At 40.7% G+C, this 16,744-nt stretch overlaps 1 protein-coding gene and 1 pseudogene across 1 annotated transcript; one reads left to right on the plus strand and one right to left on the minus strand.

The window, feature by feature from the left end:
* Window positions 1–447: 447 nt before the first annotated feature.
* KCNV2 (potassium voltage-gated channel modifier subfamily V member 2) lies at window positions 448–10,937 on the minus strand. Its single transcript, XM_039886857.1, has 2 exons — window positions 9,561–10,937; window positions 448–826 (listed from the first exon to the last, which is right to left on the minus strand). Exons 1-2 carry the CDS (start codon window positions 10,935–10,937, stop codon window positions 545–547), a joined length of 1,659 nt encoding a protein of 552 aa, XP_039742791.1. The 3' UTR covers window positions 448–544.
* On the plus strand, window positions 4,482–4,600 carry LOC120593284 (uncharacterized; annotated as a pseudogene).
* Window positions 10,938–16,744: the final 5,807 nt, after the last annotated feature.

The following is a 16,744-nucleotide window of genomic DNA, read 5'->3' on the forward strand; positions in this document are numbered from 1 at the left end:
TCCATTCCCCATGCTCATATTATAAGGTAGGTCATATTACTTACATTTTACAATTGAAGAGACTGAGGCTCAGATAGTTAAAATAACTTATCCCAACCCCTACGGCTGGTAGATCTGGGCTTTTGAGCAAGACTGGTCTAACTCCAAAGCTCATGTAATTCCTGCTGCAACACACACACTCTGGAAATTTAAGGATTTTTTTTCTTTAAGGTAAGAAAATTTTTCTCAAGTCAACTCAAGTCCAAAAATATTTATTGAGTAGCCATGAGAAGCTCTAAGAGAAATCTAAAATGTTGTTCCTCAAAGAATTTTCAATATCTGTCATTGGGAAGGTCAGTCAGACTCTCACCCAAAACAACATGAGGCAGTCTGAGTTTCGGTTAAAATGAACATTTCTAGAGAGAGAACTCTGTAAACGTAATGCCCTTTGTGCACATCTGCCTCACGTGTCCTTTCACTGCCAATCCTGATAGTAAAGAGAAGGAAGGAGGAAGGAAGCGTTGGAGGTCACGGGATCCGCTGGCCACATGTGTCCTCTGGAATATTAATTCTCTTGCCTTGGAGCGGGCTGCAGGTTGCTTCTAGCCAAGCACTCAGCCACCTTCTTTCTGGCTCGTTGCATGAACTCCACCTTTCCCCTTTCCCTTCGTATGGCAGTGTACTCATAAGCCTTGAGCTTGCTGTAGTAATCGGAGAATTTATTGTAGAGAATGGAAATTGGCATTCCATTGAGGATAATCCCAAAAGCAATGCAGAGGAAGGCAAAAAGCCTGCCCAGATGGGTCTCCGGGTACATGTCTCCATAGCCCACAGTGGAGATGCTTACCTGTATTGGAAGGAAAGCAGGATTGAATTATTAGCACCTTGAGGGAGGAGAAGGGAGAGGGCAGGCAGGGAACTGTCTATCTCCCTGAAAATGCTTGTAGATTGTGTAACAGCTCCCCATGGAGCCAGCTTTAGGAGGTACCAGGAAGTTTGCCTGCAAGCCCTGTGTCATGGAAAGAACACAAGCTTTGGAGCTGAAAGACTTGGGCTTAAATCCTGGCTATTAGTTATAAATTTTTCTTATATATATTACAGGGGAGACAACACCAACTTTAAAGCGTTGCTGTGAAGAGCATATAAGACAAGGTGTACAGTCCCTCGTGTAGAGCAGGCTCAGTAAGTGTTGGTCTTTGCCTTCCCTCAGCTGGGGTCAGCTCTAGGATCAGGGTCCCTGGCTTTGCTTACATGACCAAGATGCTGAAAAGAGCTCGGGCTTGGAACCAGACAGACTTGGGTTCAAATCCTGACTCTGACCCTTCCCAGCAGAGTAACCTTGGGCAAAACATTCCTAGTTGCTACGCCTTCATTCCTTTATCTAAAACAGGAGCATATCACCTAACTCTCAGGCTTCTTGTGAAGATCCAATAGGAAAATGAATCTAAAATACTAAACACAGTATCAGACACACAAAAGTCATTGAACAACCTCCTTTGTTGTCCTTCTCTCGTCTTTAAGATGGAGACAATTATAATACTTCTCAGAGTTATTATGTAGTTCAAATGAGATGTTTTATATAAAGGTGCTTTAATTGCAAATATCTGGAGAAATACACTCATTATTTTGCGAAGGAACTCTTTTGTAAGACATTGCCAACCAAAGATATGTTCACCTGGCATGAAATTCTTCCCATCACTATTGTCACACTGCTTTAGATTCCACTAATTAGAGATTTATTTAGGTTAACAAGCTTCTTTTTTAATGTGCAGATACCCACGGGACTAGTTATTAGTCAGTGTAGCTAGAGAAAACCCGGGAAAATCTCTTGGGCCCTGTTTTTTATGCCTCATATACTAAGACTCACTTTGGTTAAATTACTAGAAGCCTTTGAGGGAGGGCTGTTGCTTACAGTGTGGGGGTGGAGGGGAAAATGCATGCACAACTCCAGGGACCACTGTTTCCTTCATTGATTTGTGTTGTTGCCACGATTTTCGGCCAGGTGGTAGTAAAATGTACATAGTCATCCTATAGACCTGTATCAAGATGCCTTTAAGTTAGAGATGTAAATATTTTTGTTTTGATGATGTAAGGGTTAGTTTGAACTTAGAACAAGTGTGATTGATTCGTTAAGATAAAATGGAGAAGTGGGCCAGCTAGGCAAATCTGGTGGAGTTGATAAGAACTGCAGCTCCATCTAGCCCGCAAAAAGAGAAAGCTTGCACCTCTCCTTCGGAGCAGATGAAGTACCCGCTCTGCTCTGTCACTGGTGAGAGACCTGCTGAAGGACGGGCTGCTACTTCCCCTGGGAGAATAATACAAGCAAGCATCTAAGAGGCAGGATGGTATAGACTAGGCTAAGGAAATAGGTATTATGTTAGGCTGTGTGGGTCTGAATCCACTTCTCAGCTCTGTGACTAGGGCAAGTCACATAAACTCTTTCTGCCTCTGTTTCTACTTTTGAAATGCGGGGAGACTAGTAGTATCTACCTCATGGGGTTGCTCTGGGAATTGAAGCAGTGCCTGGCACAAGGTGTGTGAGAGATAATGTTAGTTTTTATGCTTAGGAGCCCAACAGGCTGTGAAAAGAGGCTCCTCTCTGGCCCTTGCTGAATGCTTTGTGAGGGAGATTGGGTGAGTGGCATACTGGCCCCAGGAAAGAATCTCTTTTTCCTACCTTCTGGACCAAAGGATGATGAGAGGCAGTGATAAAGTGAGATTGTGGGTTATTCTCAAAGTGTACTCATATTTGTGTGAGTGTGCATGCTTCTTGTCACTGGCTACACCAAAAGTGAAAGAATCTAAGTTAGAGATCTGCCCAGGTGTGTGAACTGAACAATAGCTTTCATATGTCACTATCAGCATCACTCACACCTCTGTATGAATGTTTAGTTAGCCTACATTCCCTGGACGAGGACTAAAGGGAGTTTGGATATAGGGATGAGTGACAGGAAAGGTAGTTTAGAATAGGAAGTATCCATGAAAGGCCAAAGCAGAGACTTTGTGGTAAACCAGGCCCTCAAGCGTACAGGATTGGTGTGGGAAGGGCTAGGATACAGAAAAAGGAAAATAATTGAGACTAAGTACCTTTGTAAAATCTCTGATCAATCTCCATTCTGGTTTTGCTTCGCTCCCAAACCCAACTTCATTTTTTTTATTTTTTGGCTGAACTTTGAGTGAAAAGTCAAGAGCAAAGAGAACTGGCTTAAGGAAGATTAAATATTTGATGTGAATAATATGGTCTAAATATTTTTGTATATTTCGAATCTCTATTTTTAGAGAAAAGATATCTTCTGCTAGAAGGCTCTTTATGACTAGTGCTGAAGAATTTGTTCAAAACGCATAATTAATTTATGCATTGTCTGTTTTGTGGCTAATTTGACTCAACTAGTGATCTGCATTCTCGTTGGTTCCAAGAAAAACTCAGGATTCCTTGGCTTTAGGGAACTTTTTCTCCATGTTCCACAATCCAAACCATTTCTCCCAAAATGAGCATTAAAAATTGAAGATACCAGATTGATCCATGTGAACTCAGAATAAGTTCTCACATTGGCAGGAGTTGGGTTTGGAAAGATGACCAAAATTTCTACAATCCATCTTAACATCCTGAAAAAACTGCCTGGCTCAGCTATTCTATAAACTGGAAACTTACCATCCTGTTGAAAACTTACATATTTTCCCTGGCCTTTTCGTCCCCAAACCAGAATGTGACCTTCCCCCAGCAGCTCACCCACTAATCAGCAAATCCTGGCCTGCCAAACATTACAAGGAGGACAAGCATCCAATTTTTCTCCAAAACATTAGAATGACTATACTTGAATTTCTCCCTCAAAAAGGAATGTTTGTTTCCTTCATAATATACTAGACATAGATTAAGCCTTCGTAGCCAGTAATCCATGCATCTAGGATTTATGATCCCAGGGAATAAAACTGATTTTTCAAAATAATTAACACCCCTTCTAGTTTTCCCAAAGCATTTAAGGTGCTAAAGACTAACGTTTTCTTGAGAAAATTATTACATACCTCAATTACATACCTCAGCCCTTCAAAAGATTTAGTTTTAAAGGCTATACTTAGCCTACCCATGTTGCTGTTGCTGCAGATATTTTAGGAATTCCTCTTTGGATTATAATCTGCACAGAGGATTCAGTGGCACGACCTTGAAATAAGTGGTCTTGTTGGGCCATAATTAGGGCGCAATTATCTAATGCCTCAATTTAGATTAACTACCCCAAGGATTAACTTTAGATGCCAGTCTTAAACTCAAGGGTCTTGACTATTTTAAAACATTAAATCCACCCTCCAAAAGGTAGATTGAGCACCATTACAAAGAAGCAAATGGACATGTCACAGGCTCTGAAGATAATTCCTCAGTGGAATTCGAAGAATGTTTGATCAGTGGAAGCACTGATAGAATCAGGTCATGGGTGACTACCTTGAAGAGAACAACCAGCCTCATCTGACTATTATAGTTCTGACATGTATGTAAATTGCGTAATAAGGTCTACGGCCATGCCACTCTGAACAGGCCCGATTCCATCTGATATCGAAAGCTAAGCAGGGTTGGATTTGGTTAGTACTTGGATGGGAGACCACCCAGGAAGACCAGGTGCTGTAGGTGTAAAAAAAAAAAAGGATTGTAAGCTGACAAGGTCCTTTCTGTGAGGTCAACCAAGGGTTGCCTCGCCTAAAAATAATTGTGCTGTAAGGAGGAAGTGTGCAAAAGCTAAAGCAAGTTTGGGACCTATTAATCTACTCATAGAAAGGTACACAAGAATAATGATGCCCTTTACATCCTCAGCTTCTCCTTGCCCCATAAGCCTATCATGACCCACTTTGATCATATTGGTCAAATAGGAGGAGCAGAGTTTAAAGAGGTAAAAGGGCACCACTCCCAAATCAGGAGTCCACAAGATCAAAAGTCATAGAAGTGTCTAATAGCCTTTGCCCCATTTGTATAGCTCCTGTGCAATTGCCGAAGGAGCTAGAACTTTAATGGCTTCTGACACCCTTCTGTACTCTATTCTATAATTCTGCAACTGGGAGTCTGCAAACTACATTTCCCAGATTCCCTTGCCTACTGTCTTCTGGTTATGTTCTGCCAATGAGAGACACTGTTGGGAGACTGGAAGGTGCAATGAGGAGATAAGGGTCTCTATTCCTGTTTCTGTTTCTGTCATCCTCCAATAACAGCGGACATCTATGGCTCAGGCATATTCAGCACACCTGGCACTCATGGTGACATCTTAAAGGTCCTTGTGACAGCTACACAGAGGCTCCTCCTCTGTACTCCTTCATTCTGGTAATTCTGCCTTTTCCTACTTGTTCCCCCAATTCTAGAACCAACAGCTATTTCCTACAGTTACCAATCTTTGGGTTATCTCAGTTTCCCCTTTTTGCTTCTATCCTTCCCTGTATCAAATTTCCTCTGTTTAAAACACACTGTTTTCTGTTTTCCTGACTGTAACTTGACAGAGTCACCTTCCAAATGGGTCTCCTCAAAGCAAGCAAGCAATCAATAAAAAGCAAATAATATAAAATCTCAGTGATATTGTTAAGTACCACTCATTTGCAAGAAAATTATGTCATACTTTAGGAAAACAAAGATAGGAGCCAGGTCTCTGGGGCACAATTATCTAATGTCTCAGCGAGAGATATATTTTTTCTTTTTGAGGAGTTTTTGTTATTTTTTTGAAGGAATGAGTTCATGACATAGTTTCCTGTTTGGTTTCTACAGCTTTAACTCGCTCTGGTAAGCTCAGGAGGAAATTGTTTGTGGAACCGTCCAGTTTGCCCTTTTCTACATAAAAATATAGCCACACTGGAAGCCAATGGTTACAGCTTCATCATAGAGCTAATTGTTCTTGTTGAGCCGTGCCCAGCATTTCCCACACCCAGGCAACCCTGAGAGTTCCAACGTGGCTGGAGCTGCTCCAAGCGTGGGCCTATTTATCTGGACACTCAGAAGCTTTCCCAAGATGAAACAGTTGACCCTTTTGTATGTCTCACAGTCTCTCTCTTTCCTCAGTTGAGAAGGAGTCACTTCTGTTTTATTTTCCTCCAAATGAATCTGGCAGCAAAGGTTGTTGCCTCCATGTGATAAAGACTATTCGCTAGTCAGATACGGTAGCTTCCATTTATTGCAAATTTACTACAGGCTAGCATTTTACATATGTTTCCTATTACATTGGGGTTTACAAGTAACTTCCATATGATAGATGAGTAGGACCGGTCTATCTTACATCCTAACACATGAGCATTTGCAGACATGAGTGTCCATGAGGGATTTGTTTTGCAGCTGTAGGAGAATTCACAGTAATGAAAATTACTATATTCCTCTGAAAATACTGAGTAGAACAGAGGAAGGTTGCGGGTCCTTAGCATAGACAGAGGGAAGACCAGTAATAGTAAGTCGGATTTAGTAAGTTGGGGTTGACTGAAAGCACTAAACACACACACAAGAGTGGATTAGAGAATCTGTCTCCAACGTGGGTGACTGCATCACAAGGGATGCTGCACTGGACTGGGAGAAGAAAATTTCAATCCTATTATTCTGTATCCCATCTTTTAAATTTCAATGTGTGAGTATATGTTTTCTGATGTGTATAATATATTTGAGCAGGAATATCTTACTGAAATAGAATGACTGAATTACTGCACCTAATTCTTTATATCTTCCTATTTCTGAGCTCTTTACCATAGAACTTTACAATGCTTTCTTATAGCAGGTAGGCTAACCTGCCCTGCCCTTTAACTCTCAGTCTGGCTTTGTAACTTGCTTTTGCCAATGGGTTATGCAAATGACGTGGAACAGAAGCTTATACACTTGCTTGCGTGACTGGGGTTGCACTCCCTCTCTCTTGCCCTTTGCCTTAGCCATGGATACATGTCTGTTGGAGGATGAAAGGCATGTGACCTAGTTTCCTCCTTGATTTCAGCTGTCAGCCAACTGACCATAGGTATGTGAGTGACTGATTCTAGTCCAAATGAGAAGAACCTTCTAGATGAATTGCCAGTCTAAATTGTTGGCAAACTCATGAGCTAAAGAATTGCTTGGCATTTTAAGCCATTGAGTTTTGGGGTGCTTTATGAACCATCATAGTTGTGGCAATGAATAACTTAGAATTTATGAATAACTATATATTTATCATAGATGTGCTCAAAAATTTTTAATTATGAGACGTGTGACCAATAAAATGCTTGGAGACTGTTTGATCAGAGTTACTTCTAGTATTCAACCTCTCAGATTCTCATGTCTGTTTAGTCATGTCTATTTAGACGAGTTTCTTCTAATTGCTCAAAATTTACCTAAATGTGATCTCCAAGAGGGCTTCTCTGACCATCCCATCACAGGTAGATTCTGCCATCCAAGTCACTCTCTATTATCCTATACTACACACACCAATATCTGAAATTGTTATCTTTCTCCTTTGGAATCTTAACTCCACACGGAGTTAATAATTTTTACTAGTATAAATAATTCTCAGATAATAAAATGGACAAAGGGCATAGGTAAAAGTTAAGATTTGGAAATGGTAAGGTTGACATGTGCAAATTTTGGATTGTGAAAATGGCGCCTGATAGAGATAATGGCCACAAAAGAAAACTCATATTGGTAAAAAAGCAATAATTGGTAAAAAAAAAATAAAAATAAAAATAAAATAATAATAATAATAATTACTGTAGATAAAACCTGAATGTTGATTCAATTTTTATTGTAAAATTTATAGAAAACACTGTTCTTGAGTAAAGTAATCTTGTGCACTGTAAAAATGAGATAATTTGAAAGTTTTAAACATCCTTGAATGTTAAACAGATCAAGAAAATTAAATGGGATTAATGGGCATTCACATTAGGAAATTTTTTTAAAAGAAAAATCCAATATTAGCAACAAAACTAAAAAAAATACATTTATATTAATACACAAAAAGTTTTAAAAAAGATTTTGTGGGTGATAAATATAGTATCAAAGAGACCACTACGCCCAGCCTATCTATGCTAGCCTTCTAAGATATTTGGATGAATAGAAACTTGACTCTCTAAAAGTTAGAATTCTATCATCAACATTTGGCTTTGCTCTTTTCCCTTCCTGCTTTACTCAACTCCAAAAGTAAATGTCATTTGCTGGGGACAAATCATCCTCTATCTGCTTCATCTACACACACGGTTTACCTACTATGGGAATAACCTTTTGTCATTTAGAATAAGATCAGAAGAGAGGCATTTGGCTAGCTCATTTGGAAGAGCCTAATGTCATCCTGTCACTGAAGAACGCTCACAAATCCTGTTGTACATATTAGCACTTGCTTTCCAGGGAAGGAAGACTCAGTGAACTGTCCAGCTCTCCATCCTCCCCTTTTAGAGATGAGGAAACTGAGGGTGGAGAGTGAGAGTGAGGTTTCACAGCTCATTATTTAGCAGATCTGGAACTAGAATCTAAATCTTCCATTTCACTACACGACACTGTTAGGAGCCCTGGGTTGGCTCATCTCAGAAGTTTACACCAGACTGGGTTCTAAAATACCTAATGTTAATGTTGAAAATATCGACTTTCTAACATGGGAAAAACTGCTTATATTTGTTTAATGTCTTTAAAGGCATTACAAATAATCTACTTAAGAAAATAAGGAAACTGTACACCGAGTTCTTTTCTATGCCCATATGTCAACTTATTCATTAACCTGAAAAGACCCAGTCAGCATTTCCAGGAATTTGGGGATTTTCCAAGGATTTAGTCTAGCACCCCAGCGAGTAAATGCCATGTTATTATAAAGGCAAATATAAGTAATATATTAATTGTGCAAGGCCTGTAGAAGAACTAAAAGTGTGAAAGAGGCAGTGCTGGGATGCGGAAAGGGCATGAATTTTGCAGTTGACAAACAGGTTTCAATCCTCGCTCTGCCGCCTTTAGCTGTGACTACACCCAAACTCTGAATCTCAGTTCCTCTAGCTATTAAATGGGACAGTACTATTTGGTCCTGAAAGAATTTTAGTGACATTGGAACAAGTTTCAGTTTTAGAGACCTCTTTACATACTCAGATTTACCTAAAACCAGTGGGATTTCAGGGTTAATAGTGTTCAGTCAAGTCTCATTTCCTCTCCTGACTAAATCTAGTTTCCTTTAAAAATTGAAGTCATTTCCAACTTGTTCTGTTTTAAACAGAAATACTGATCATAACCACCTCATAAGGGTAAGATAAATTTATGTTACAAACTACTTAGGACAATAAGTGTTCAATGAGTGGCAAATAACAGGGACGATGATGAGGAAGCTTCCCACATACATCAACAATGAACCCCCCTTAAAATCTGCCTGTCAGGCGTTTTAAAAAATCTAGATTTTGAGACTCCGAGGACCAATACAAATTGGATTACTTACTGGACTACATTGTCTATGTCTTTCCAAACCTCTAATACCACTTCTGTTTTTCTTAACCGGGGGCAGTGATGGGATGGTCCTTGCACAAGGCAGGGGAACGAGCAGGGGATGAAGACAGGTGGCTGATAACCAAGGAAAGGGAGGACCAGCTCCCGCTGGGCTGAGAAAGAGGGTGAGAAAGCCCAAGGCCATGGTACTCACCGCGGCCCACCACCAGGCGTGGGGGATGCTGGTGAAGTTGGTGCCGGGCATGTCATGCTCCACGGAGTGGACGGCGGCGGAGAAGGTGAGGATGCCCATGGTGATGAAGAGCATCAGGCAGCCCACCTGCTGGTAGCACTGGCGCAGGGTGAAGCCGAAGGCTCGCAGGCCAGTAGAGTGGCGTGCCAGCTTGAGGATGCGGAAGATGCGCATGAGGCGCATAATGCGCAGTACCTGGCCCACCTTGCCCACAGTTTCGAGGTCGTGCTCCCTGGACGAGCCCTTGCTGCGCCGCTGGTCCTCGTCCGTGAAGCATTCAAGCAGCAGTTGCAGGTAGAGCGGCAGGATGGCCACCAGATCCACTAGGTTGAGGGCGCTGCGTGCAAAGCGCCGCAGGTCAGGCGTGGAGGCTAGGCGCAGCAGGTATTCAAGTGTGAAGAAGGCGATGCACAACATCTCCACATGCTCCAGGATGGGCCGCGTGCCGCCCTGCTCCGACTGCTGCTGCATCTCCTCCACCGTGTTGAGTGCAAGCGCCACGATGGAGATGAGCACAAAGAGGCTGGAGGCTACCCCGATGACCTTGGCGGCCACCGAAGAGAAGGGCTTCTCCATGAGGTTCCAGAGGCGGCGCCGCTGCGGCCCATAGAAGCGCATGTCTCGGAAGAGCTCCTCTGCCTCCTCGGCCTGCGCCTGGGCGCGCAGCTCACGCTGAATCTTGAGCTGGTCGCTCAGCTCGTCCCGACGCTCCTCGAAGCAGATGCGGCAGCAGCGTGGTGTGTACTTGAGCCGCACGCCCCAGTAGCCCAGCTCCTCTAAGAAGCTGCGCGGGCACAGCTCGTCCAGCACCAGCAGCACTCCGGACAGGTAGAAGTTGTAGACGAGCTGGAAGACGGCCGGGTCGCGATCAAAGAAGTATTCGTCCGTCTGTGCCTCATAGTCATCGCACAGGCCCAGCTGGCGGCTGCGGCTGGTGGAGGTGGCCAGGCGGCCCAGGCGCGTCTTGGGGTAGCAGGCCAGCTCGGTGTAGTCCAGGCGGTAGCTCTGGCCACCCACGTTCACGTTCAGTGTCGATGACACAGCTGGAAAGGTGGTGTGGCCATCCGACTGGGCAGTGTTGGCCTCCTCGGCCAGATCATCCTTGGCCAGGTCATCCTTCCACTCCTGCTCTTCTCCATCCTCGTCCTCCTCGATGTAGTAGTTAAAGCTGACCCCGGTCCACGGTGGGATGCTGGCCTGGGAGCCAGAACGGGCTCCCAAGGAACAGATGCTCCTGCGGTGTTGGCTGTTCCCTGCATGGAGTGTGTTGTTGTCACACTCAGTGATATTCCAGGGCTTGTAACTCCAAGACCGCCTCCTCTCGCTCTGTTTGAGCATGGCCGCAGGAACTAGACCCCTTGCTTTTCCTTCCTGGCTGTCGTAGGATCCCCAGCCTGCTCACTGCCACTAGGAGGAGGGAGCATGTGCCCAGCACTGTCTTAGACTGGCCTGGGCCACAGACGTCAGGGTCCCAGGCATTAATTACCCTGACAGCAGGCCCTCCTTGGGCAAGCCTGCCACAGGGGTCTGAGCACGTATGCAGGCGGCTGTTGAATGTTCTAATCTTGGGAAGAAGCAAGTGTTAGGAGGGATTTAGAACCTCTTAGCCTTTTCCCTCCCCCTCTCCCTCGACTCTGTGACGTAGGGGATGATTATGTGGTCTTAAATCTGTAGATAATCAGAAGGTGGCAGAGATTATTGCTAATAAAAATGTGGGCCACTCTAGGCCTTGCCCTTACGAAGTGCTCGGTGTACCTGTGCTGAGATGTAATCAACTGAATTAGCTATAGAATATTGCTCAGTTTCAGTTTTCATCTCTCTTTATCTCTCTCTGTTTCTGTCTCTTTCTCACCCTCTCTTCTCTTACAGAAAGGACACATCCCAAGACTGCTGGGTAGGTGTTGTTAGGGCCTTGGGACCCTGCTCAGCTGCTATATTAGGCCATATATAAAGGTTGCCAGACTTCTTTCCAAGGAAAAGGTCATCATTACTCTTCAAGACATCATTGTTTTAAAAAGTCTCCTTTCATATGTATGGCACTGTACTAGATGCTGGAAATGGAAACTCAATAGAGACACAATTTCAGCCCTCAAGTTGTTCATGGTTTTGTAGGTGATATAAATATGCAAGAACAACAAAAGAGTGAATAAAAAATAGAGAAGAGCAAGGGATTTTCTTTGTGCAGGGAATTTGTTTTTAAAATAAATTTATTTTGATTAGCTTACATATGTTTATGAGAAAAAATTCAAAAGCCACAAAGGTGCATTACAGTAGAAAGTTTCTCTCTCTCTCTCAATCTGGACTTTCATCTATCAAGTGTGTCTCTAAGGAGGCAATCATCATTAGAACTTTTTGGTTATCCTTCCAGAAATATTTTAAACATATACAAGGGAAAAGCTATTTCCATCTTTCATCTGAATAGCTCTCGATTATTAACATAATTATACTATATATTTTGCTTTTTCTAATTGACCATATATCTTAGAGGTGTTTTCATATCTGAACATTAATACTTGCTCATTTTGAAAACAGCTGCTTTGTAGGCTGGTAGCGACAGACATTCAGGTTGTTTTCTATCTTTGCTCTTATAAACAATGGTGCAGTAAATAATCTTATACATACAGGACTTTATATATGTTAGGATCTATGAAGAATAAATTGTTAGAGGTGGAATTGCCAGTCCAAGACCTCAGGTTTGTAATTTTGATTGATGATGCCAAATTTCCCTCATAAAAGTTTACCAGTTTACAGCTCACCATCAGTTTATGAGTCTATTATCACACTTCTTGAGCTCTCCCCATTTTATAGGTGAAAATGGTATGTAAATCTTAATTTACATTTTATTATGAATGCAATTGAGCATCTTTTCATGTAGGTTAAGAGCTATCTCTTTTCTATTGGGTTGTTGGTATTTTCTTATTGATTCATAGGAAAACTATATATCATGAAAACAGACCTATTGCCTATGATATAAACTACGCATATATTTTTTTTCTGAGTTTATCCTTTGGTGAGAATTTTTTCCCATGTAAAATATTTATTTTATGACTTCTAGGTATTATGTTTTTTAGAAGAGTCTTCACTCCTGTAATTCTTAAACAATTTTCTTATAGTTTCATTTTTCACATTTAAGGTTTTGATCCCTCAGGAATTATTTTTGATATAAAGAGTGAAATAAGGGTCCAACTTTATTTTCTGTTTTTTGTTTTGTTTTGTTTTATTTTTTTAAATACAGATGTCCCAACACATTAATAGAATAATCTGTCTTTTCTTCACTGATTTGCAGTGCTATCTTTATTATGTAGCTGAGTTCTAACTACACTTCAAAGGTGTTGGGACAGGTAACAGTTGCTACTGGTTCTGTAACTGCTAGTATAACAATCACCGATATTGTTTAGCTTCCAGTAGAACTTAGACCTACATGCTTATGGTAAAGTCTCTCACCAGCCCTAGCCATTAAGTTCTTCGATGTAGTTCTGGTGTTCTCCTGTTGGCATACAATATTGATGTTATTTCTCTAGCTGCATACTTAACTATTTTCCAGTTTCATCTCTTTATATTATCCCAAATACTGTCACACTTTCACCTGTTGTATATATTCATTTTTTTCTTCTGAATCACTTACACAGTTATAAAGAGGAAAAGTATTTTCATATTTAAAATTTTCTCTTTCCATTGCAATTATATAATACTTCTTACCTAAACTTTCAACATTCTTGTGGCTTTTGCACTTAACAAACATTACTCTATTGTTTTTAAGGCATCTCAAAGCATAAGAACCAAAACCATGCAGTGGAGTGAGGAATATTGACTTGATGACCGCACTTAGGTGACTTATACCCCAAACGCATCTGTTGGTGTGGGCAGGTTGCTTAGACTTTGCTCTAATGGGTATGTATGCAAGTGCAGTGGTAGACGAGTATCCATATATACTTTCCAACAAAGAGGACCATCCAGCCATGGGACGTATTTGTTCATAAAGCGGTGAGCTCCTTCTCCCTGAATGCATTTAAGGATCTATAGGGAGTGCTGCAGAGGGAAACCTGAATGGGTGAAAAGTAGGACTAGATGATCTCCAAGCCCCTTCTGCCTTGAAATTACTAAGGTTCTAAGTTTTCGCTTGATGTTTCCTTTGTCTTGAATTCCCTTCTGCCCTTATTCTCCTAAAGTCCTTGCTCTTCAGAAGTCAGATCAGATAGCATCCTTCTCTTTCAATGATCCTTCTCTGACATCTTTCACTGTTTCCCCAAGATGGATTAGATGCCCCTTCCCAGTGTTCTCATTGGCGAAACACATACCACTAACGATACAAGGCATTTATTTAAAAATTTTTTCCAATATTTAAGTTACGTATGTGCATTATAGAAAAAATTTTAAATAGCAGAATACTAATATTGATACAATAATAATTGTAGTTTGCCCTGATACTGTACTATGATAATGTTCACAACAATCTATCACACAGATGCTATAATTATTTCTATTTTACAGGTGAGGAAGCTGAGGCATAGAAGTTGAGTTGCCCAAGGTTACACAGCTAGTGGAGCTGGGTTTTGCTAACTATCATGCTAAAAAAAGCATATACATAAAAACCACCTATAATCTCACATCCAAAGACAATATTTTAACCTGTCTTCTTCCATTTAATTACACACACACATTTAACACGGTTGTGGTCATCTTGGATATAAAATTATGTATCCTGCCTTTTTCATTCAACATTTTAACATAGGCACTTTTGATATCTTATAAAACACTTTGTAAGCATAACTTTAAATGGCTAGAAAATATTCCATATTGTGGATGTACTATCTATAACTTGACCAAATCTCTTTTATTGAAGCAGATATTTTTCAGTATTCCACAATTATAAATAATGACGTGATAAAGGTTTTGTTTGTTTGAAAGATGGGTTTTTTGTTTGTTTGTTTGTTTGTTTTGGTATTCTGAATTATTCCTTGAGATAGTTTTGCCAAAATTTTTAGGCTATTCTTTTACTTCCGAGCCTTCCCATGTGCTGTTCCTGCTATTTCTTCTGTTTAGAACACTCTTTCTCCATACCACCTGTCTCCTCTTCCTCTAGCTAACTTCTGTTTATCACTTAATAGATGGAAGACTACTACTTCTTATCTTCTCCTCTATGATAGCCTTCCCTAATCACCTAACGCTGCATTCAGCTCTCCTCACAAGTGCTTCCATATCTTTACTTTGCCTATCATAGCACTTCTCACAAAAGCTTATCTGCCTACAACAAGACAAGACTGTAAGTTCCAGAAGGGATGGACAGTGTTCAGGATCTAGCCCAGTGCCTGGCATATAGCAGGCACTCAAAAAATATTAGTTGAAAGATGAAAATATTTCGTACATCTTGCCAACTTGCTTTTCCATTTGCTTCAGTTTATACTCTTACCAATAAAGTATAGGAATGCCTCTTTCACAGGAACTTAGCTGTTAGAATATCATTGCTGTTATTGTTAGTTGCTAAGTGATGGGTAAAAATGCATTGCATTTTTGTTTTAACCAACTCTATATTATTTATTTATGTTCCCCAGTGGCCTCCAAAGTCTTTAAGGTTAAAGACAATCTTGTCTCTGTGACATCAGCAGCCAGAAGAGTGTCAGTATGCAGCCGATTAAAAAATATATATATTGAAGGGATATGCAGAATCTCTCTGTATTAGTTTTTACAACTGTACGTGAATCTATAATTATCTCAAAATAAAATGTTAAAAAGATTTATCTCTCTGCATTAACATAATACCAACCCCACTCTGAAGGGAAAGAGAACTAGTGAGCTTTGGGGAAGTGTGACTGGGAACACTGGCTGGGAGTCTTACCTGCTTTTCCTTGGTGACAGAGATTGATTGGCAGCATAGTACAACAGAAAAGACATTGGAATTCAAACAGACTTGATTTTGCGTTTGATGTCAAAGTATTGGGCAAATTACTTAACTTTTTTTCATCTTAATTTTATTATCCATAAAATGATTGTTGGAAGATTTCTAGTTAATATAAAAAGAATAATCCTCTACTTTACCTTCAGTTGATCTTCCTATGCCCAATGCCTGACATATAATACTCATCAAAAGATGGTCATCTCTCCCTCATCCAGCCACCTCCTACTCTAATTCCTGATTATATACCTATAATACACAAATATATTTATTTTTAGTACATTAAACTTTCTCAGCACAGAAATAATGGTCACATTAAAATCGATTCCTTTGTGTTAAGCAGTGCTGACTGATAGAACTTTGTGTTGACAGAAATGTTCTTAAGGCTTAAAACACGATTCATGCCACTAAGGAACAGAATTTTAAATTTTATTTAATTTATATTTAAATTTCAATAGTCACATGTGGCTAGTGGCTACCATGTTGGACAGGGCAGTGTTAGGATATCTGTGTCTAGATCAGTTTCTTATAAATATGCAGTGCCACAAGCAGCAATGAAATTTCAAGACATTAACCCCTTAGCCATAGGAGTTTGTCCACATAAACTGGCCTACCACTTCTAAGACTAAAGGGAATGAGACAGAGGAAAAGTAATGGTGATAGGACAACTAGTTGAGCAATGGTATGGGACTGAGGGATTTGAGTAGGTGGAGGGTGGGCTTGAGGTGGGACAGTTCAAAACAGGTTGAGATTTAAAATGTCTTGGGAAGAAAGTAGTAGTAAAAGGGAGGAACAAAAGCATGAGGTAAGATCAAGGTTGTTGTATATAAACACCTTTGCAAATGTACCCAGAGTTTGTCCTGGGGGCGGGGAGGGAGAGAGGAAGGAAGACAGAGTACAGGTTTAGCGTTTACTTGGGAAATGTACTTGCATTTCCTTTAAGGCCTTTGAAGTCCCTGTCAGGAAAGAACTAAGATTGTAATTGTAAAGTGTACTTTGTACTACAGCAGCAGAATAGGCAGCCCACAACAATATATGCCTTAGAAAACCTTTGCCTTGGTTTCTGATTTTCATTTGTTATTTTTCCTAAACATATGTAGATAGACTTTCAACATGGTTCTTTTCTTTTTGCCTCAACCGGTGCAACAGATGTTGACATCTGTTATGCCATTTTGGAAATGGATGCAATCCAATTCAACATAAAGTGTAAACATATGTACTGTGTATAAGACGCTGTCCTGCTTTCAAGCCG

The sequence above is a fragment of the Pteropus medius genome, unplaced genomic scaffold (assembly GCF_902729225.1).
Source record: "Pteropus medius unplaced genomic scaffold, Ma_sr-lr_union100, whole genome shotgun sequence".
NCBI lineage: Eukaryota > Metazoa > Chordata > Mammalia > Chiroptera > Pteropodidae > Pteropus > Pteropus medius.